The sequence below is a fragment of the Drosophila busckii genome, chromosome 3R (genome assembly GCF_011750605.1).
Source record: "Drosophila busckii strain San Diego stock center, stock number 13000-0081.31 chromosome 3R, ASM1175060v1, whole genome shotgun sequence".
Taxonomy (NCBI): domain Eukaryota; kingdom Metazoa; phylum Arthropoda; class Insecta; order Diptera; family Drosophilidae; genus Drosophila; species Drosophila busckii.
The window spans coordinates 10815476-10837298 of NC_046607.1; the positions used below are offsets into that span (position 1 = coordinate 10815476).

Sequence of the window (21823 nt, forward strand, 5' to 3'; positions counted from 1 at the left end):
ACATACTGTTTTATGATCTTGTGTAGTAAAGTACAGTACCAACTTTATTCACTGCAAAGCTAACTATTGGAAATACGAAGAATTTGATGATGATGATTCCTGAGATGATGGGGGTCGACTGAGTGCCGTTTTACGAAAGCAACCATGATTGTGCTGTTGATTTTTGATGATAAGCTCTCCCGTGATGGAGCAAGTAATTATGCGAGCTTGGCAGCGTAGAAACCGATTTCGGGCACATAACCAGTAAGTCTTGGAGCCACGACTGTTGTTTCGAAAATATTCAAAGCCGCCCATTAGTAGCTTTGGCTTACCTTTGATGCCTTTGACAATCATAATGCCTCGCTTGTGAGCCAGCGCTGCAAAAATAAAGAGATGACAATTGTACACGAAATTAGTAAAAGGATAAATCATATACAATCAATTTAAATTTAAGGTAATACTGAGCCCATGGCGAATAGAAAGCGCTATATTTTTTAAACAAAATTTTATTTGGAACTTGGCATTAACTAGATACTAGAGATGCTTTGAGAGCTGATATTGCTGGCGCTTCTTAGGGATGCGAGTGCTTGGCAAACTTAAGCCGATACACCTCCTCGCCGCTTTTAAGCTCGTGGGTGGTGGCACGAACTTTGCAATTAGCACTACGGTAACGCGAACAGCGCCAATTAATGCTGCTTTTAAGTTTACGGTCCATAACAAACTCATGCGTATTTATAATAAGTTTGCGTTTGTTCTTGCGCGTGCTGGAGAATTTCGCCAACTGCATTAAGTAATCTGCAATAGAGAAAACATTAAAATGTCAATATGTTATGTTGGTAAATAACGAACTTAAGTAATTAATACTTGGTTAACCAAATTGTCTGCTAAGTAGGCATACACTAAAGTTGAGAACTGAATTTATTATAAACATATGCTGGTTACATAAATTAAATTAAATTAAAATAAATTAGTTTTTATAATTACTAAGTGTTGGGAACTTGGCGTATTCGTATTCGCTTCGAAATGCGTCCGCACTCATCGCGCTTGTGATTATGTTGCCTCAAGCTCACAACGCGATCCTGGAGCGTGTGGAGGCGACCGCGGCATTTAAAAATTGTGGTATACTGCGTACAGCGCCAATAAGTTTTGCTGTTCAGCAGCTTTTCGCGCACATAGAAGAAGCCCTGATGTTGCAACAACGTGCGTCCCTTTTGACTGATAACATAGCGTACACTCAGAATATCTAAAGTAGAAAGTAAACATGAAGTAGTTTAGGTTAGTTAGTACACAATATATAAAAACTAAGCTATGTCTACATATAAGAACTACAAATAGTTTTACAACTGCTTTCTGCCTCAACATACAATTTTGCGCTTTATTCTTAAATTTCTATAATTTGTATACCGAAAAAATAACGCAATCAAGCTCATAAAGTTTTATTACTATGCATAGGCTAGACTATCTTAGATGGCATCATCGGTTAGCTCGTGCAGCTCCTCCACTTCCTCCTGATGCAACTCAAAGCTAACTCCAGCTTCCATCTCACGTTCGAGTTTATTTTGCGCCAAGTCCTGCACCTGGGCCTGGAACTGCATTTTGCTGGAACTATACTTGTTGCGCTTGAGTTCGGCATGCAAATGCTCCGCTTTGTTTATAATAAACTTGGGTGGATCCTCTTTAAGCATGGTTATGCGCGCTGGACACTTGAGCTTTTTCGTTGCCATGGAGCTGCAGCGCCACAATATTTTCTTCTTATTTTCGCTCATAATGAGAAACCGTATGCCATTAGCCATGATAGCTGGACGACCACGCAGCGACTGCGTAAAGAAGACGAGCACATCATCTGGATTGGGCACTTCATCGTTAGCCAGCACAACTGTAAAAGGATAAGAAAAAAGGAATATATTAATGTAAGGAAGTAAGACAATAACTTAAACATAGAATTTGTTCAACCAATAGGCGAAGTTGCATTTTCTGTTTTTGTTTCAGTTCAACTTGTCTTTTTTTTCTTTTTATTGTTATGCTAAACAGAGCGTAAATTTATCAGAATTCACTTAATTTAATATTTAAAGATTTCATCATCCTGGGCACTTGCCGCACGATCAACAGAATTTCTCGCCACCGATTTAGGTACAAGGGTACGTTGAAGTATAGTGGGGCGCTGTTTGTCCGCCCGATTCGGTTTCACGTGACAATGCTGATGTATCTGACGGAAATCGCACTCATCGAATTTATTCATGCAAATTAAGACAGGACAACGAACGTGACGATAGTACCAATGGCAGCGCCAATAGTAGTTGGTGCGATTTTCATTGTTGCGAAAGAATTTCAAGCCATCCAGCCAAAGAAGCTGACCACCACGTTTGGATACCGAGAACTCTATCTTTGGTTGGAGGCCTCTGTACTGTCCATGCTCTCTTCTAGCAACTGGAAAAAAGTGGGAAGCAGAATTGACACATGTTAGTAAAGGTAACAATATGAATATATGAATATATAATGTAATAATAATAAATAATAATAAACATCATAATATATATATACAGATTATTATTATATATATTATTATAAAGATTATATTTATTATTTATATAGACACTGATATTTGTGAGAATAAAACAATTAAAATTTGTTTCATTTAATACAGTTATGTAGTTATGTTTTCCACAACACTCAGACAGATTAAGAGTTAATAAAATAAGCCTCGAATTTGTAGGGCGCTTTGGCTTTATGGAGGTGGTGCTGATGATGGTGGTGGTGTTGTTGACGCTCGTGTCACAGTTGAAGTTGGCTCTGACCTGGCTACGATAGGTATTAATCGACTGGTTATGACTTCAAGCGGTTGCTGCTCCTGTGCCGCAACAGGCAGCGATCTTATTTCAATATCGCTTATGACGTGATGATGCTGATGACATAGCTTTAATATAAGCGTTGACTCATCATGTATGGCAATGGCCGGACAACGATCCTTGTAGTAATTGCGGCATTTCCAGTACTGCAAATGGCCGCGTTTCTTATTGCGAAAGAACCGAAAGCCATTGATAACTAGCAGTTTTCCGCCGTTCTTCTTCGAGTCCGCAAAGTCAATGTGAAAGGCTGCAAAAGTAAAAAACAGAGCAATTAGATGTTTTTGAAAATTAAAATGGCTAGCTTAAGAGCTATGATAGATAGATAGCTATAGATTTATAAGAGCTGTGTGCATATAAGCATTGATTTACATTGGGAGCTTATTGAAATAAATTTATTTTGGGCTAACTAGCTACAACTTGATTCTTGATTTCAACACTTTTAAACTTAAGGCTAAGGGGACGATTTTTCTTTCTTCACATTGGTCTTCTTTATAATTGAAAGCTGCTCGGACACGTTGGCGCCGGACTGTGGAAATTTGCGATTATGATTGTGCTCAAAGTTGCGTTTTATAATGCGCGTCTGACCAGCGCCGTCCGTTGCAGTTACCACGCGTGCACGACACAATGTTACATCCTGTAGAAAAAAAAAAGTTTGTTTATAATTTTTTCATTTAATTAGCACACAGCTACAGCTACAGTTGGCCACATACCTTGCGACTGCAAATCCAATAAGTACGCGATGCTGAGCAGCGATTTTTCACAAATTTCTGATCATCGTGAAGCAACACGACGCGTCCACGTTGACCTGTGCCAAACACAGCCAGCTCTGCAATTGATTACAATAATTAATAAATATTTACAAATAGGCATATATTAATAAAACTATATGTGATAATTTGTTTTCAATAAAGTGTAAAAATATAAGGCTGGCATTTAATTGCAGATTATGGATATATTTATTTGAATTGCTCAAAAGAAAAGGGTTTAAATTGTTAAGCATGATTGTGCACGCCCGATATGGCAACATGGGTGGGTTTATTCTTGCTGGTAATCATGTAAACATTACACTGCGAACGATGCTTCTTGCACATCCAATAGATAGTGTCATTATAGTGACCGCGCCGTATAAATCGTTGCCCATTGTAGAGAAGATTAACCCCAGCGGCTGTATGCTGATAGCGCACACGATCCCAATCATCCAAAGTTCGTGCATTTTTTTGTTTAGCCGCAATGCCACAGCGTATGGATTGTGGCTTGGGGCAACGGGGCTTGGGCAGAAAACTTTCGTTACCATAATCGCCAAGTATTTGTGGATCCAGTTCCGCCAGCACTAAAAAGCAAAAACACATGTTGATTAATAAGAGTAAAGCAAACAAACTGTGTGAAGCAAATGAAAAGAGATAAAAATAAATTAAAGTAAAAAAGTGTAAAATTTGAATATAGAATTAATTTGTATTTTCGTTTTCTTTGCAGACTTAAGCTAAATGTGTTTCAAAGTAGCACTGGGAGGCAGCTGGTGAAAAAAGAACGTAATGGAAAAAAAGATTTTAATTAGTCTTGCATCTGAAGCGATTTTTTTTTTACAAGCTTACCGTCAATATAAACTAGTAGACAGGCTAATTATATTCATTAAAACTAATCATGATTGTGTACACCACTAAAAGCATATCGAGAAGTATTTGGCGTATCATGTGTTATGACGCGTGCGCGACATTTTTTGCGCCACTTTGCGCACTTCCAATAGATTTTGTCCTTGTAGACGGCATTGCGCAAATAACGATGCTCGCCACAATGCAGCACACTATTGCCAGCGGGAGTAGTTATATAATGCATATCAGCCATATTTTTGGCCAAGCGCACACGCTTCAGCAGCGGCTGTGTTTGCAGCATTTCAGTCTTCACAGTTGTACGGGCAGGCATCGAGTAGCGTCGCTGTTGCATGTTAATAATTTCATAGTGAACTGCAATAGAGAGAAGAATTATATATTAGCTGAGGTTTCTCAAATACCAACTAGGCGTTATTTACTATTCGTTACGCAATAGAGAGCAATAAATACATTGGAGTACACATTAATAATTTATTGATTAGGATTAATTTATAAGTAAACCTAGAGGGCAGTTGGTTCACTGCATTTGTTGCAGATCTTCGAGACTTAAGTTAAGCGAGCGCAGTTCTATTGACAGTTCCTCATTGGGCTCCGTTTTGGGAAAAGTGGACAGCGCCGGTGTCGCCTTTGCGCCCACATTCAATAGTCGACGCTGTCCTGGCCCTTTTTTTGAGCGCTGGCAGGTGTGATAAAAGGACTCCAGCACAATTCTATGCACACCATCAATTACATTTGTAATAAGCCTTGCATTGCACTTGGTGCTTCCCTAAAAAGTTCCACAACAATTAATTCAATCGAAACAATTTAGGCCATAGTTTAATAAAAACTTACACGCTTGGAGCAGATCCAATAGGTTTTTAGGCCGCTGCGTCTATTGCACACATAGTGATGTCCATTGAAGGCTAACAGCTTGCAACCGCGTTGTCCCTTGACAAAAGACAGCAGCGAGTGCTTGATGTTGATGTTCTTAAAGTCTTCCACTTCATCTAGACCTATGATTAAAATGAAATACTAGATTAGTTTAATTACTTTATATAGCGCGTATTGACTTTAACATTTGGCAAAGGAAACTCTTGCTGTATAACATTTTGTAAACTGTTTATTGCCAGTTAAAATTTATGCTAATGTAAATAAATATTTAAAACTTGACTAGTATGCCGAATGGTTGTGTTGACTGCATTTGATAATCACATCATGATCATCCACAGTGACCACGCGCGCCTTGCATTTGTGTGCGCCAGCGCGAGCACAGGACCAATAGGTTTTATTGCCCGAGGTCTTATTGCGTGTGAAGGTAAAATCGCCGACCTTCAGCTTGCGACTGCCACGAAAGCCCGTTATGTAGGAGTAATAGGACACGTGGCTACCTAGGAGAAGCAAAAAGACAAAGAAATCATTAGTTATGTCAAGTTACATATTAATTACAATTATAGTTACTCGGTATATTAATTGTGCACAGTCTCATAGCTAATTTGGCTTTTATTTAATACAAAGCATTGACGTTTACTCAAACATATATAACTAATTATAATAACTAACTGTATATATATATGTACATTTAGGTTTAACTCTATCGATTTTTATGAGCTGGATTCAGTTTTGGTTGCAGGTGGCTGCTCCACCTTGCTAGCCTTAGCTGCTGCCTCGGCTTCAGCGGCGCGCTGACGTTTCAATGAGCCATATTTGCGTGCCTTTAGAATAACCTCGTGATTATGCTCGCCATTGAGTACGGTGAGCGTGTCCATTTTGGTCTTGAGACGCGCACGGCACCGCAGCACTGCGAACTGACTGCAGCGCCAGTAAGTGACATCCTCGCGTGTTATGTGCCGATTGAATGTGTGCTGCTTTAGTATTATCTGCTTGGTGCCGTATTTGCTAACTATGAAGAAAGGCGTTGCGCTGTTTTCAGCGGCGGAGTTGCTGCTGCGACGCTGTTGACAATCCATCTGCATGACAGTGAGACCTGCGTCGGCGTTGGCACTGGAGTCGCTATAGCCATACTTGACTGCAATGAGAAGCGGATGAAAATGTGTTAGCAATATTCGACTAGCTTTAAGTGCACTCCCTCTCTCTCTCTATCTATCTCTCCGCGTAAATAAAACACTTGACATTATCATTTTGTTCGTTTGTTTTGCACACAAATTGAGTTGCTTGTTTTATTGGTTATTCTTTGCATTTGAACTGTTGGTGAGAGCAATGTATAGCATGTTGATGATGCTTGGTCAGACGCGGTCGGCTGCTCAGTTCTACGAGCACATAGTAAACGCGACAATTGGGTGTCTGGCAATGATAATAGGTGCGATACTGCATTGCGCGTGTTTTCTTGTAGGAGCGTTTATCAATCAATAGAAATTCTCCACTTCTGGTGCGCTTGAGTTTAACCGCTGTTGAGTGGTATAATAATTATATACATGTATGAGAGTGTGACATGATGTGTGTAATATGAGCTTAGGATAATGATTGAGCATATCTAATTTAACTACGGCACACGAATTTTGGTTGATGAAAATTAATTTAATAAATTAAGAATGACAAAGCTTTTATGTGTATCAATGTGTGTTTATATGCTATAAAACTTCATCCTTGGTCATGAGCTTGGGCGGCATATTGTGTCCGCTAAAACGCGGCGGATGATTATGTGGATTCTTTCCTAGCTTAATGCCGCCCTTGTACTTGGTTATGGCACGCGCGGAACATTTGTTTTCTGTCAGACGTTTGCCGTTGCCGTCCGAGCAAATCCAGTTAACGGTTGAGCGAAAGCTGGCCTCCTTTTTGTACATGTAGCCATTGAATATGAGATTGTACCCTTGTTTCTGGTTGCGCATAAAGAAGTAATCATACTTGTCTATCCACACCATATTGGGCAGTTTCATTATAAACTGACCATGCTGGGCTGTAATAGAAAACAAAATACGTGCAACGTCATGGATCTGAGCATCCTCTGTTTAACGCAACTCTTAACTTAGATCAAAACAAAACCAACATAGATAGGGCAACAAACTATTTATTCAAATCATGTGTACATCTTACATATAAGGCTTAACTAACGATTTTAGATATGTACATACATATTGTATGCAGTATGTATTCTGTATGTATAGTATTTGTTGTGTAGCATATGAATAGTATTCTCAACTAAGCAAAAATAGCTCAAAATATGCACACTTACCAGCGCTGTGGCTTGAACAAATGCATTAGTTGTCAAAATTTTAAATTTACTCAGATTAGCTTAATCATAAGCACAATAAAACACATTTAGTTTTCATTTTATTCGCCAAGAACACAAACACAACACTGAGACTGTAGCTTGTTTGTTACTCAAAGGAAGCGACACTTCGCTCACATTTTGTTGTGCACATCACTTAAGCACATCAACTATACTTTACACTTTTATTGCACATTTCACAAAATTAATATTTATATTTATTTTCAACATTAATTGATTTTATTTTAGCACACACTCCGTTTTGCTACCAAAGCAATCGCGGCGAAATTAAACTAAGCTGCGGCGAATAAAAAACAAGATGGCGGTCTCTTGTATGCATTTTCAGACATATGGCAGCGTTAATTATTCTTTGCAAATTGCAATTAGGTGGCAACATTTACTTTTTCAAGTACAGTGCTTCTTCTTTCACAAGTGTGAATAAATGTACTTGTAGCTGTATTATTTAGTTTTATTCTAATTTTTATTTAATAAATGCCCACAAATCTTTTTCTTTGTGTTTTATTTGATTTTATTTAAGTTTTCTGCTTATTCCCGCAATATACTAACAAGCCGATCTACTTTGTAACTTAACCCGTACAGCTAGCGCCACATCTACATCAAAAACTCAGGCCAAGCAGACTTCGATTCCACCACGTAAACGCGGACGACCCAAGACCAAGATACCAGATGGATTGCCCAAACTTAAATTGGTCGAGAAGCTTAGGGAAGCCACCAAAAATACTGAGGCTAGCAAACCGGTTGTATACGCCTCAACTACCAAAGGTAAGTTAAGTGCTCTCTTAAGGCACTTGTTGCATTCATTATGGTAACACATACTAACATATTTTGCTTTTATTTAGGTGGTGTGAAATTGGTTTATATGGGTCACTTGTTCAAGTTTTCATTCCGCAAGGACAACTTCTCGGTATTCCAATGCTGTTTCCGGGAGCACGGGGATCAGTGCAAAGTTCGTGTGGTATGCGATCAAAAGAACGTTTTTCCCTTTGATGGCGAACATATACACTTCATGTCGGCTATTGACAAGAGTGTGACTTCATCGCAGTTTATGCCCGGTGGAGAAGGTGTTGTTATTGCACCGAAAGTTGAACCAAAAAATGAGGAAGCAGAGATGTTGAAAAATACCGATTCCGACGAAGAAACAGAGCTGATTGAAATCCAGGAGCTTGAGGAAGCTGATGCTGCTGAAGCAGCAGATGCTGCTAGTGCTGAAGAAGATGGTGAAGTTACAGCAGAAACTGTAATCTCTCGTGATGATGTTGATCCCAATGATTTTCGCGAAAAGATTAAGCAGCGTTTACAAAGGGCTTTGCAGAACAAAAAGAAATAATTGTCATTGAAATCATGCAATAGTGCCTTTAGTGCATATAATTATCCTAAACATTGATTATAGATATTTCATTTTGCTATATACTTTTTATTATACTTGATGATCACTTAATTATTTTTGAAACTTAAAATAAATTGCTAATAAAATGTTTCACAACCAATCCGCGATTCTATGTAATATGTATGGCATGTAAGCTGCACATAACTCAAGCATTTTTGTAGTTTAATATTTTATAATTTTAACTAATTTTTTTCTAACCGAATATACTTTTTTTTAGTGACACAACATGTGCGAAACTGCGGTCCGCAGACATTCGTAATCAGCCGTAAAGGTGGAACGCTGCTAACGATCAATAACTTTGTTTATCGCTCCAATCTTAAATTTTATGGAAAAGGCAGTGATATTTTATACTGGGAATGCGTACAAAACCGTTCAATGAAATGTCGTAGCCGCTTGAAAACAATCGGAGATGATCTCTATGTCACAAATGGTTTGGCACAAACTGAAACTTTAAAAAATATTTCGTAAAATGTTTGTTATTTTTATAGATGTTCACAATCATGAAGGTGATGTTAAACGAATTGAAGCTGCAAGAACTGCCGGCATGCTGCTGAAAAAGAAATTAACCGAACTGAGCGCCTCTGACAAGTTTAATGTCTGGAATCAATAAGAAAATAATTAATTTGATGTGAGTGACAGAGCTTCAACGTAGACTTTTATAATAATTTGTAAAGAAAGTTGTTAACATATTCTAAGTAAATATTACGATAAACCAGGGAAAATTTACTATGGTAATCATTCTTTATTTTTTTACACTTTCTTTAATATTGAAACTTTTTAAGTAATTTAACAGCACTTGCACTATATTTGAAAAAATAAAACAAACAAAAAAATAATTATAATCATAAAATCATTTATTATTTTTTTTTTATTTTATTTACGGTTTTTGCGATAAACACTCCAATGATTAATAATTAGCAATTTCGCATTTTTGTTTGTACACTTTTATTGTTAATTGACGTTTGTTAAAAAAATATGAATGCTTATACAAGGTTGCACTTAGGATAGGTACATGATGGCCACTTGGTCGGTTCGGGAATTAGTAATCTTTGCTGATATACACTGTGCCATGAGCTTGACTGAGCGCTTGCAGCTGAGGCAATTGTTGTTGTCGCTGATGCTGTTGCATTATCGCCATCATTTGCGGCGCCTGCACGGTGACAGGCATAGAAAGTGGCATTGCCAAGGGCATAGGCATGGCCAGATGAGTAGCTGTGGTTGCGTATGACGTTGGCAGAGGTAGTTGTGTAATGCTGGGCGGCTGCTCGCTGACAGCTGGTAACGTTGAGATTGCTGGTGTAGTACTTGGAGCAGGTTTGGTGTTAATGGTAACATTACTCTTGGCCTGACAGTAGAGTTGACAGAGTGGTAACAGCTCCTTGTGGCGGCGCTTTATGTGACTGAGAAAGTTGCCCGTGGACTTGGTGGTGCCTGAGATGAGGCCAAAGCAGGTTGTGCAAGTAGCTTGAATAGCACCGGGTGTTTTCTGATTTGGTTGTATATTCTTGTAAAATTTGCCATCCAAAATTTTCGGCAGTGTATAAGGCTTACGCATGGACTCGTCGTCGCTAAGGCAGGCAGGATCACTGGGAATGGGTGTTGTACTTGTGGTAGGCTCCAGCTTGATCTCAACTGCAAATTAAAATAAACAAATAAATTAATAGCTGGCAATATGGATAAAAAAAAGTTACATTTAACGTGTATGCAGAAATCAAACAATCTTATGTTGAACTAAAAGATAAATAAATTTATTCAAGTTAATTTAAGAACTGTGCAATGAAATGTTAGAAATTGGCTAAGTTAACAGATTTAATGTATGTCTGAGAGTTCGTCAATTATTTCAACAGAAAAGTCTGCCGAGTCGCAATCATCCGACTTGACCTCAGGACCATGAGTGTGCGGTGAACCAGCTATTCTCAAGGTCACATCATTTATTTTGGATGTCACTAAAGTGGCTCGACAAGCGTGCTTTACATAGCGAGAGCATCGCCAGAAAACATTCTTCAAACTCTGCCGATTCACCACATATCTGTAGCCATTGTAAATCAGCATAATCCGTCCACGCTGTGTGGTGGAATACTGCACGCTCGTGCTAATGTTTTTGTTGTCAAAGAGTGCCTTGATAGACTGCATAACACCTGGAAAATAGAAATAGAAACAGCATATGTTGCTTGTTAGTGCGATGCTAATAATATTGTATATGCATGGTTAAATGTAATTACAATTACATATTATAAAAGTAACTAACAAATTGGCTACGGCATTTTTATTTATGTTAATAAATTCAACATACAATTTGGCAAATTTTTATTATGCTAGTTCTGGCAGTTGTTGCTCGCCTTAATGGCGGCCAGCTTGTGGTTGATAAACTCCTGGACAGTATCCACCTGCAACTTTTCTCCTTGTGTTGCAAACACTTGACACACGTGCGCTGCAAAGAAATAACATAGTCTTTTGTTTATACTTATATCGCATACAAATACAAGTATTACGATGTACTTATTATAGCCTCGAAAAGTTTCGTGTCTGGTGCATCCTGCAGTGCAATGATTTTGAGCTTTTCCCTGCCAAGTACCAAGTCCGCGACTCGCGATGTATAAATAGCTGGTATGGGTACATAAGCCTTTGCCAGATCTGCCTTAGATACAAACACATTGCTACCGGCATACAGAGGTATTGGTGCCTCATTTGATTTTATAGCCGCTTCCGCTTCATTTAGGTCCTTTTTACACTGAACAATAGGTACTTGCTTCTTAGCCGATGTCGCTGTAAAATAAAGAAAGATATTTCTAAGTTATGCATTGCAATTATATATGGGTGTGCTACAAAATAAAGTAGTTAACAAATTAAAACACATTGAGAGCATGTTGTATTTATTTATTTCGCAAACACAAGTATAGTATATTAAATTATATCCTACATTGGCAAAGCGTGGCAGAGGCTCCGCCCGCTCATGATATTATTTTATGCGCACTGCCATACAACACATCGCGTAGCTATAATTTTATCACGTATATTTGAACTATCTTTGAACTTTTAAAGACTATAAACTTAAAGCATTTTGTTTTATACATTTAGGAATCAAATGTTTAAGAAATAACAACACACACCAAAACACGAAGAGAACTGTACAGTGTGCACAGGGTTGCTTTGCAGAGCCATTTTTATGTGGCAACGCCCGCGCAAAAAGTCTGGCAATGTCAAAACTCGCCGCAGTAAAGAAAAAAATAAGATGCTGAAAAAAGTATGTTTCAATACTTTAACAAAATAGAAGAGTAGCAGCAGCATAAACAATTGATTTTAGTGCAAGTGTGTTTTTAGTTTGTGAAATGCAATGATTAAACTGTAAGTTGGTAGTGTTTTGACTGTTTTCCAGTGCGTAACATAATGTTGTGTCTGTGTTGTTGTTAAATATGTAGTTTGTAGTTGTTGTAGTTTAAATATGTAGTTTGTGTACAAATTATACAATCGCATTTGTGTTAAGCCGCTTAAAAAGTGTAAGCCATACAAGAAAATCATTACAAAAACGTATATTGTGTTAAAATATAAAGCTATTGTGAATCGTGAAATAATGTTAGGTCCATATGTATGTATGTATGTACATGATAGCTGACTGAATCGAATATACATATGTATGCAAAGGCTAGTGTTTGTTTTACCTGTAACGGTTAATTCTTGATCATAATCAAGTCCACAATTGTGAAGAGTGCAATTAGTTATTTAAAGATTAAAAATATATTAGCATAAGAACACTGTTTGTAAGAAACAATCAAATGTCCTAGATAAGATAATAAAAGAAATACAAACATAAATAGAACTAAATTTTTTATTGAATTTAGTTATACTACGTTTAGTATTTATGTACAATGTATACATGTACATATTTATTTTACAATGAATCTGTTTTGCTTTGCAGAATACAAAATACTGTTGCCTGTGCAGAAAAAAAGAATTAAAAAAGAATGTTTTGATCATCTGGATGTGACCTTTACGCGCAGCAACCGTGGAAACAATTTGTTAACCATAAACGGAAAACCGTTTACACTCAATCGACGCATTAAGGATGCCTGCTACTGGGAATGTGTCAAGTTGAGATCACGCTTAGTCAAATGCACCGCTCGCGTAATAACCAAAGCGAATCGGATTTCGTCGCTGCGTGGTCAACATAATCATCCATAGAAAGAAATCTCCAGCTTACCATTAAAAATAATAAATATGTATGAAATACTTATACTTTTTAAAGCTCTTTAACTTTCTGTAGCAAATAAAAATTAGAATAGTGAACATTAAGCTTAAACTTTTTAAAACTAAATCACATATCATATCATATACGCTTGTACTAATTTAGCATTTGTTCTCTAGCCTCATTTTGTAAAGCAGTGTCATTAAACAAAAGTGCCAACGGTAATTTATACATCGGTGGTTTTCGTTTTGTCATTGGATCTCACACCAAAAGGCGTTGCTATTTAAAGTGTGCCAACTTTCGCACCAAGTGCCGTGCACGTGCCATACAGGACATGCTAACTGGACAGTTACACCTAAGCAATGGATTCCACAACCACAAACACAGAATCTATTTATCAAAAAAAGAGTCAGAAGCTTGAGCTACATGTATTATACACAATCACACAAATTCATGAAGCTCGTTCTTCTACCAAATAAAAAATCCTTTTTCATAAATTTTATAGTCAACTGGTTTTCACTAACATAAGCTAAGAGTAATTTAAGTTAGCTATTCAAATAATTATTAACTTTTTATGTTATTTTTTCACTTACAGGAGCCGTTTTACGACAGCCAAATATTGCGCAGTATGTGCGATCCAAGCGTGGCACAGATCTGGTCTATCACGCGGGCAACACTTACACGCCCAATGAGAAACTGTGTCAGGGTCAGAAATCCCGCGACTGGAAGTGCTCCATGTACCACAAGGCCAAGTGTCGTGCCCGTCTGGTGACGCGTTTGTCCAGTCAGGGCGATCAGATACATGAAACTAATTCCCGACATACGCATCCCAATATGTATACGTTGGAACGGCAAGAGTGTCCGAGTGTGGAGAAGCTCTGTGATGCGCGCAATCCACTTTGCAGCATTATTCGCATACCAAAGACGGGTATTTACAATTAACAAACAAACCAGCGATATCATGTGGTTCCAATCTACAATAAAATTTAAGCTCTGTGTAATTGCGCATTTATTTTATTTAGTTTTAGTTGCGGTGCTCTCTTTAAGTGTATGTTTTGTTATACTAACATAAATTTTTCTTACATTATAGTTGACGTTTACCTGCCCGTAGACTTTGTGGTGCATGCTAATGGAAAATTAGCGTCCCCCAAACAGCATAAGCTACGCTTTATCAGAGGCCAACGCCAGACGATGCAGTTAGTTTATAATCAATATGCATACGCCAAGAATAATGAGCATGGAGCTACAACCTACTGGAACTGCCGCATACGTCGTGCTGGTCTGGAGCCTTGCCATGCACGTCTGTCGACCACCAAGCTGCCAAATGGCAAATACAAGATTTGTCTTAACCGATCGGAGCATAATCACATGCCCTCTAAGCGCATTATGCGCATGCTTAACCAAACATTAAAATAAACATAATTTTTAAGCGATTAGTACAAAAATATATACATATATGCGTGACAAAACAATTTGCTTGTCCTGTGTTTGTTTATAGCCGTAAGCTTAATCAAATTACAACTGTATTAATGATTTGCATTGTTTAAATTACAGAAAATAGCGTGGCTATATACTCAGCTACCTCGCGTGGACGTATGCAACTCATTTATGGCGGGCAGCCTTTTATCTTTGAGAAGACCCTAAAGCTGTCGACGGGCGAGGAGAAGCGCTATTGGCGCTGCAATCAATGGTGGAATCAAAAGTGCCGTTCACGTGTTTTTACCATCAACGACATTGTTTGCCCGCTGAACCGTTTTCACACGCACGAGGAGATTGTGCGCCGCAAGAAGCGTGTACGTCGCGCACCTCCCGCAGAGTCTAAGCCCTTTCAGCAATCAACACAAGCGCGCCAGGAGCCGCCTACGCAACAGGACCAGCAGCAGCATCATCACCAGCAGCTGGCCAGTGACGCTATGTTGGGAACCACTTTAGGCGATGAAGCTACAGCCACCATAGATGTTAATGATCTGGGCATGCATCTAAAGTACGAAGAGATTGTGGCTGATGTAACTGGCATGGTGGGAGCAACACATAGCCATGGCCACACGCGTATCTTAGGGCGCAAAAAATAGTTTTTAGTGTTAGTATATTTAACAAGCATTCATTGTTTATAAAAACACATTCAGCTTATAGTACTTATAAACTTACGCAAGTAAATATTTTCAATAAAAAAAAAGAGGATTAACTAAGTAGCAAGCCCAGCAAGTATTAAATAATACCACGCAACTATTAAAACAAAGAAACTTTTGTCAGCTATTCTAATTTTAAAGGATTTTCCTTATCATTGCAGCTGCGGCATTCTACTTCACCAAGGGCCAGCGCAAGTCAGTCAAGCTGAACTTTGAGGGTCACAGCTATGTCAAGTTCATGGAAAACAGTCGCGGCATCAAGTGGATTTGCTCCACGCGATCCACAACCAAATGTCGTGCACGCTTACGCACTAAAGGTAATTCGCTGGAAATACTGCATGGACAACATAATCATGCCGCGCCCAAAACGCAACCCAAAGAGTCTAACAAAGTGAGGACGGAACTAGAACATTGCAAATAGATATTTTTATTTAGAAGTAGTCAGACAGTGGGCTATAGGTTGCCTCACAATATTGGACTATACTGCATGGTCTTTATCTATCCAATATTTTCAAATCCGTCAAATGTAAATGATATATTAATAAATATCAGTTAGCTATCCGAGTAGATAATAGAGCAAAGCTGTAAATGAGTTAATTATATTAAATCTCTTATTGTTACAAAAACTTACTGTATTCAACAATAATCTCAAGTAATTCAGATTAAATGTTAATTATTTCTTGTGAGCGATTATGAAATCGTTTGTCAATTAATATATGAATTAAATGATTGATTCTAAAATGAGCGAATCATTTACAGCTTTGATATTAAGTACAAATAATGTAAAGTAATGTTATAATTAGTGCAGCTCCTCGAAGCAAGATTCACACATCCAGTTGCTGCCTGGACAACAATCGCAGTAGGTGTTAAGTCGATTCAGATTAGTCTTGCCCTTCTTCAGGCAATTAACACACTTGCCCTTCATACGCGGCACTGTCACCACAACAAAATTATGATTATTAGCACTGCGTAGTATATTATCCGGGTTGCTCAGATCCAGCTTGGCGCGTGTTAGGTCCAGGTTAGTAACGTCAACCACTGCACTCGACTTGGGCGCACTCGCGTCCACATTCAGTATGCGTTTTTTACCAACCACAGGTGGAACTAAAGTGGAAGCTTTGATGCATTTTATGCCGGCAACTGGCAGACGTTGGACTTCGCGATGTAGGACATAGGTTTTGACTAGAAATAAAATTAAATTTATTAATTATTTATATAAAATAAAGGTCATTAAAATTATAAATTAAAATTAAATTAATTCGTTTTACAGGTTTTAAAAGCAATTTTATTCACAGCTATATATTTTGGGTATAAAGGTCTTAAGCGGTGTGGGTGCTTCATGATGGTGAGATCCACGCGCAGATACTATAGTCTTATGCTTGGTAGTTAATGCAGCGTTGCAGCGTAGTTTCCTGTAGGCACTGCAACGCCAGAAGGTCACACACTGTGCCACGTTGTGCGAGTGGGAGCTATAGGTGTACCCCAAGTGTACCAGCTGGCCGCGGAAGTTGTAGCTGAGCACTGCTTTAAAATAAGAGAAATTATAAATATATGTATGTATGTATAAAATATCAACTCAACAAGACTTACAATTCCTTAGCTAACCAGAAAACCCCATTAAATCTACAACTTTACAACTAAATGTTTTTGTCTTTATTCGACCGGTTTGACTTATTAAAACTAAATTGCACAGTTTAATGCCCCTTTCTATTCGTCTATAAGCATTAAGGATGCGTGCATCAGTTCATGTTCTGATAACTGCAGAGTTGCGGCATCGCTGGTAAGCAAATGATGATCTTGATCGTGCTGCTGCTCTGTTTCCACCAGCTCTTCTTCTTCCTGGTCTGGTTCCTGTTTCGGTGGCTGAGGCAGCAGCTCCGTACTATTGAGTGTGCGTACCGTCTTTTTTAGTTCCGTGCTTGCTGTTGCTAGACGATTGCGTTGTATAATCTTCTCAATCTTCTCTTTGTGGGGCATATGATTGTGCAAGCCACCGGTGATGCTTTTAAGCTTGCCATTCTCAAGCACGCAGCGGGAACGACAACGTTCTTCGTGCGCTTTTTTGGAATAGTTGTGGCAGCGCCAGTACTCTTTGTGGTTCTTTCTACTATGACAGTTGTACATGTAGCCATTAAGCACCAGACAAGGCGTGGACCAGGGACTCTCAATGAAAAGCAGCTCGCTGTCGTCTGTAAATGAGAGATAGGGAATGATTAGAATACATTATTGGAGCAAATTTGATTTTAGTTAAGAAGCATCAATACACTAAATTGTAGACGCTGGCTTGGGTTTTGTTTGTATTTTATTTTCTCTACACTATTGTTTTATGATTACATATGTATTTACTTATCGTCTAATGCAATTTGCCCTTTATTGGCAATATCAGTGTTCGCGTTGATTTGTCATCGCTGTCACTGGCGCTGTTCTCCTCCTCCAGCTCCTGCATTTCGATTTCGTTAGCCTCTGAAGCGGGCACAAAGAGTTTACATTCCTTTCCATCCTTGGTGGGCATAATGCTGATATTGCTGCTGCACAAATATTGCGATAACTTTGGATTTGATGCACATATCTCTATGTATTCCTCGAGCTCCTCCTCCACATTGTACAGCTGCCTCAGTCCAATGCGTACTGCATGCGATTCGTGGTTGTGATCACGCCGCGCGTCCAAGAATTCACCATTCTTGGTAATGACCACGGCCTTGCAGCGCAATTTTAGCACATCCGCGCAGCGCCAGGTTGTTTGGCCATTAGCCTGCGTTAGCTTCTTGTTGTAGATGTAATCCATGTAGACTAATTGAGCATTCTTCTTTTGGCTGCGTATGAATTTTATTTTGCCAGCTGCGTTTTGTGTTTATAGTACATAATACAATAGAGAAAGCAACAAGAATGAAGAAGAAAATAAGTGAATTATAGCTTATGAACTACATGTACAATCGGATTAATTTAATTGACTAGTATATCTAATTCAAACTAATATTGAATAAAACAGCGCATAAGTAAACATTGTTTATTAAACATATTATTTATTCATGCAAGTTCTATAGACGATTTACAAATTATTCGCACACTAAATACACACTCGACACTCGAATATCACTTGAAGCACAATTTCCGTTCGTACCGGTCGGCACAAAAATTACACTTTCAATTTACACAGAAAAATTTATTGATGGCAGGCAACAAAAATATGTATGCGGTTGTCGCAATGTTGCCACCTAATTTAAAACAGGGTTGCACTCTCAACCGTAAATTTCTGGCAGCACCAAAAGCGAAAATTTTAAAACGCGAAACGGAGATAGGACGACAAAGAAAACTGGATACTCCATAACCCCGGGATCAGATTTTTAGACGCAGAATATTTATGCACTTCCAACAAACAATAGTTCGCGTGAATTGGAAAGATTCGGCATTCAATGCCGTTGCTAGACTAACTCGAAAGCAAGCTTTTACGTTACTACGAGCAGCCATTACAACATCTTGTTTAATAGTTCTTACGGTTTTTTTTTTACTAGCGCCACCTTTGGCTTGGTCATCATGTGTTGTAAGTTTGTTTTGCTTTGTAAAACTGAAATTTTCAAATAAAATTCAATGTTAACTAAAACTAAAGTATAGCAGAGTACCTTCTTTATATTGGATCCGTCTAAGGGAGGTGGTTGGCTGCTTTTCTCTTTTCTGCTTATGTATGCGGCTGTGTTAGGTTGGTGGTCCAGCAGTGGTGTGGCGGTCCAACAGTATCATCGAAAAATTCAACACTCTACTTACCCCTTCACAACAAAGTAAGAAACAACCGTTTGACGCGAGAGCAGCGGCCACAGCGTATTAATCATACACTTAGGCCAGCCACTCAGCCAATCACTCTCTCGTACGATTAAATAGAGCAAAAGGCATCAATGCTACTTGTAACTAATGGTCAATAAAGTAGCGCTTAAATATGCATTTCAGCAACATTAATACTTGAAGACCAAATTATAAATTCAGAAGATATTTAAGCGCTCTTTAAAAGACACAAGAGTAAATCGAGTTGCGAACTGCACAGTTGAAAGAATTCAAATTAAAGAGCCTGTGCAATTCGCAGTCGAAGTCCTTTTACGAAAACTAACTTAATCTAGGCCGATCCATAAGTCCAACTGGAACCTAGGATCTACATCAGTAAATTTCAACCAACCTTGAGCCTCTGTGTTGCCTTGCTCGCCGCCGGTGTCGACAAACGATGAATCACTGTAGCTTTGTGACTGCTGCTGCTTGACCACGGCCTTTGATGTCGTTGCTGCTACACTGCCACTTGCAGTAGCTGCTGTTTGTGCGCCTGCCTGATCCTCATTTTCGGTGAAGTAGCTGTCATCGTATCGCATGTCTCCGTAGGTATCGTCCTCAACATAGGATGTATCGCCATCAACGGCAACATCGCCATGTTCTTCACTATAGTCAGGCTCTGATTTCGTGGGCATGTCCATGGGCAGTTCAATGTATTCTTCTTCTTGGGCGGTGGCTTGCTGCTGCTGTGCTTGGCGGCCCTGATGGACTTTTGTGTCTGCCGATACAACAGTAGTCTGCACGGTGATTTGTTGAGGGGCAAGTTGCGTTGTGGCCGTGGTAGCAGTTTCCGTTGCCGTGTCCATAGAATCAATTACATTGGCGGTACTGGTCTTGGAGCGTTTTACGGTCCCGCTGCCAACCATGCTACCCCCACGGGCAGAACGCTTGTTTGTGGATACCAATGTGGCGGTTGTTGTGGTGGTTCCGGTTTGCAGATGCTGCGCTTGTATGTGCTGTGGCTGTTGCTGCACAATGGTAGCTTGGGGTACGGCGGTTGTCTGTATTACGATTTGTGTTGTGCCCTTATCGTCGCCCAACACATCGTCCACAGTCTCAATCTTATAACGAGCCGATGCACGCTGTTGTTGGCGCTGCACGCGTTGAGTTGGAACCTGTTGTTGTTGCTGCTGCTGTTGTTGTTGTTGTACCTGTGGTGCTGCTGGTGGGGGTGTGGGCTCTTGTGGGGGCTGTGGTGCTGGATCATTCTGTAAAAATTTCAATTTGTTTATTTACCCGTTTGCTTGGGGCCCAATATTGAGGTAGAGAATCAACCACCAAACATGCACTCTTGCAGCGAAAAGAGTACAACTGCATTGTACACACACGCTATCTCTTTCCCGCGCATGCGCTCATAACCAGCGTCCAACTACATTACCTTGCTCTGCTGTTTGGTACAGTCAAACCAGCTCTTATACACACAAACTAGCTTTGTTTTGTGCGTGTGTTTGTCTATATATGTACGAGCGCTTGGCTTGTATGTATTGCGCGCGCAAGCAGCTTGGTGTTGGTTCTCTTCTCTCTTTTGGTCATATGTACATGTATCTATAATGTTGGTATTTTGTACTCACATCTGTCAACCCCTTTATTTGCAACGACTCTGCTGTGCTTATAAACGCTGGGAGGGCATCCTGTTTAACGTTCACCTCACCACAATACATAAATTGAATAAGGTCCTTCAATGCCGAATGGCTAACATTATTTAAAAAGACTGCAATGGGCACAATGCAATAAAATATATTAGCAATTGCAAGCCAATTTGGCGATCTATTTTCGAAACTTACCAATGGCGTGTGTATTCGACGGCATTTGCGTAAACATTTTGCGGAAAAAGGGCGAGCATACTGAGAGAACCAAACGATGAGCCTTTACAATATGCCCCTCCGCTGCAAGAGATACATCCACCAGATCCCCACGACATAGCGACTCGTGGAATCCAGCGGACAGATTTGTGTTGAAATTGTTCCAACACAAACTGAATTGCTCGTCGTCCGCCATCTTGGACAAGCGTAGAAATCAATAGAATTTTCTGTATCTACTTGTTTGTGTGTGTACTGTAAGAAACAAAAGCAAAAAAATGACATTTAATATACTTTGCAAAAATAAGTCTAAATAAATGCGGCAAATTATTTGTTTACAATTGACTATAAAAAAGAGCAGCAAAAATGCAGACTCAATCAATAAAAAAAAGTGGGAAATTTTTCACGCATGAATAGAAAACGTAACTTTTATCACTTTAAAAACTTAATTGATCAGTAAATTGCAGCTGAACATTCAAATTTTAAGAAAACTTACCTTTATCCTGAATATATTTATATGTAATATACTTTTTCAGCACACAAATTAATAATAATTACTTTTTCTTAGCTGGCGATGCGCAGCCGATGTCCGACTTTTCAGCGAGAAAAAATGTAATAAAGTGTCGGTGTGACCAAATAGCTTAGTTAGGAAATGCATTCAAAAAATACCGATTCTATTCCTCATAATATACTATTTAAATACTATTGGTAGTGCTGATCAAATCTGATTTATATCTTGAGGGGGAAGTCGTTTCCATGTACTTAAGTAAATTTGGTGCGGAAAACGACGAGCGTTGTAATTACAATTAAATATGACGCGACTTTTTCATTGCCTAAAAGTGACGCGAATTTAG

General features: G+C 38.9%; 4 protein-coding genes across 28 annotated transcripts; 3 read left to right on the plus strand and 1 right to left on the minus strand.

The window, feature by feature from the left end:
* Positions 1-34: 34 nt before the first annotated feature.
* Positions 35-21575, minus strand: LOC108602957 (modifier of mdg4). Of its 24 annotated transcripts, XM_017991316.1 has the most exons (7): positions 21466-21575; positions 20955-21224; positions 20742-20881; positions 19523-20378; positions 11545-11811; positions 11339-11476; positions 11116-11183 (listed from the first exon to the last, which is right to left on the minus strand). In XM_017991316.1, exons 2-6 carry the CDS (start codon positions 21166-21168, stop codon positions 11361-11363), a joined length of 1593 nt encoding a protein of 530 aa, XP_017846805.1. In that variant the 5' UTR covers positions 21169-21224; positions 21466-21575; the 3' UTR covers positions 11116-11183; positions 11339-11360. The 24 variants fall into 24 exon arrangements, with proteins under 24 accessions (XP_017846815.1, XP_017846822.1, XP_017846818.1 ...); XM_017991329.1 differs by lacking the exons at positions 11116-11183; positions 11339-11476; positions 11545-11811 and adding exons at positions 759-774; positions 964-1222; XM_017991324.1 differs by lacking the exons at positions 11116-11183; positions 11339-11476; positions 11545-11811 and adding exons at positions 2385-2406; positions 2775-3072.
* Positions 8330-9759, plus strand: LOC108602961. Its single transcript, XM_017991337.1, has 4 exons — positions 8330-8420; positions 8498-8613; positions 9263-9475; positions 9534-9759. Exons 2-4 carry the CDS (start codon positions 8571-8573, stop codon positions 9653-9655), a joined length of 378 nt encoding a protein of 125 aa, XP_017846826.1. The 5' UTR covers positions 8330-8420; positions 8498-8570; the 3' UTR covers positions 9656-9759.
* On the plus strand, positions 12272-14689 carry LOC108602960. Of its 2 annotated transcripts, XM_017991335.1 has the most exons (4): positions 12272-12390; positions 12962-13262; positions 13824-14156; positions 14319-14689. In XM_017991335.1, exons 3-4 carry the CDS (start codon positions 13964-13966, stop codon positions 14642-14644), a joined length of 519 nt encoding a protein of 172 aa, XP_017846824.1. In that variant the 5' UTR covers positions 12272-12390; positions 12962-13262; positions 13824-13963; the 3' UTR covers positions 14645-14689. The 2 variants fall into 2 exon arrangements, with proteins under 2 accessions (XP_017846824.1, XP_017846825.1); XM_017991336.1 differs by lacking the exon at positions 12962-13262.
* Positions 14685-15419, plus strand: LOC108601221. The gene is made up of 2 exons (XM_017989119.1): positions 14685-14688; positions 14783-15419. The coding sequence occupies exons 1-2, from the start codon at positions 14685-14687 to the stop codon at positions 15298-15300; spliced, it is 522 nt and encodes a 173-aa protein (XP_017844608.1). The 3' UTR covers positions 15301-15419.
* Positions 21576-21823: the final 248 nt, after the last annotated feature.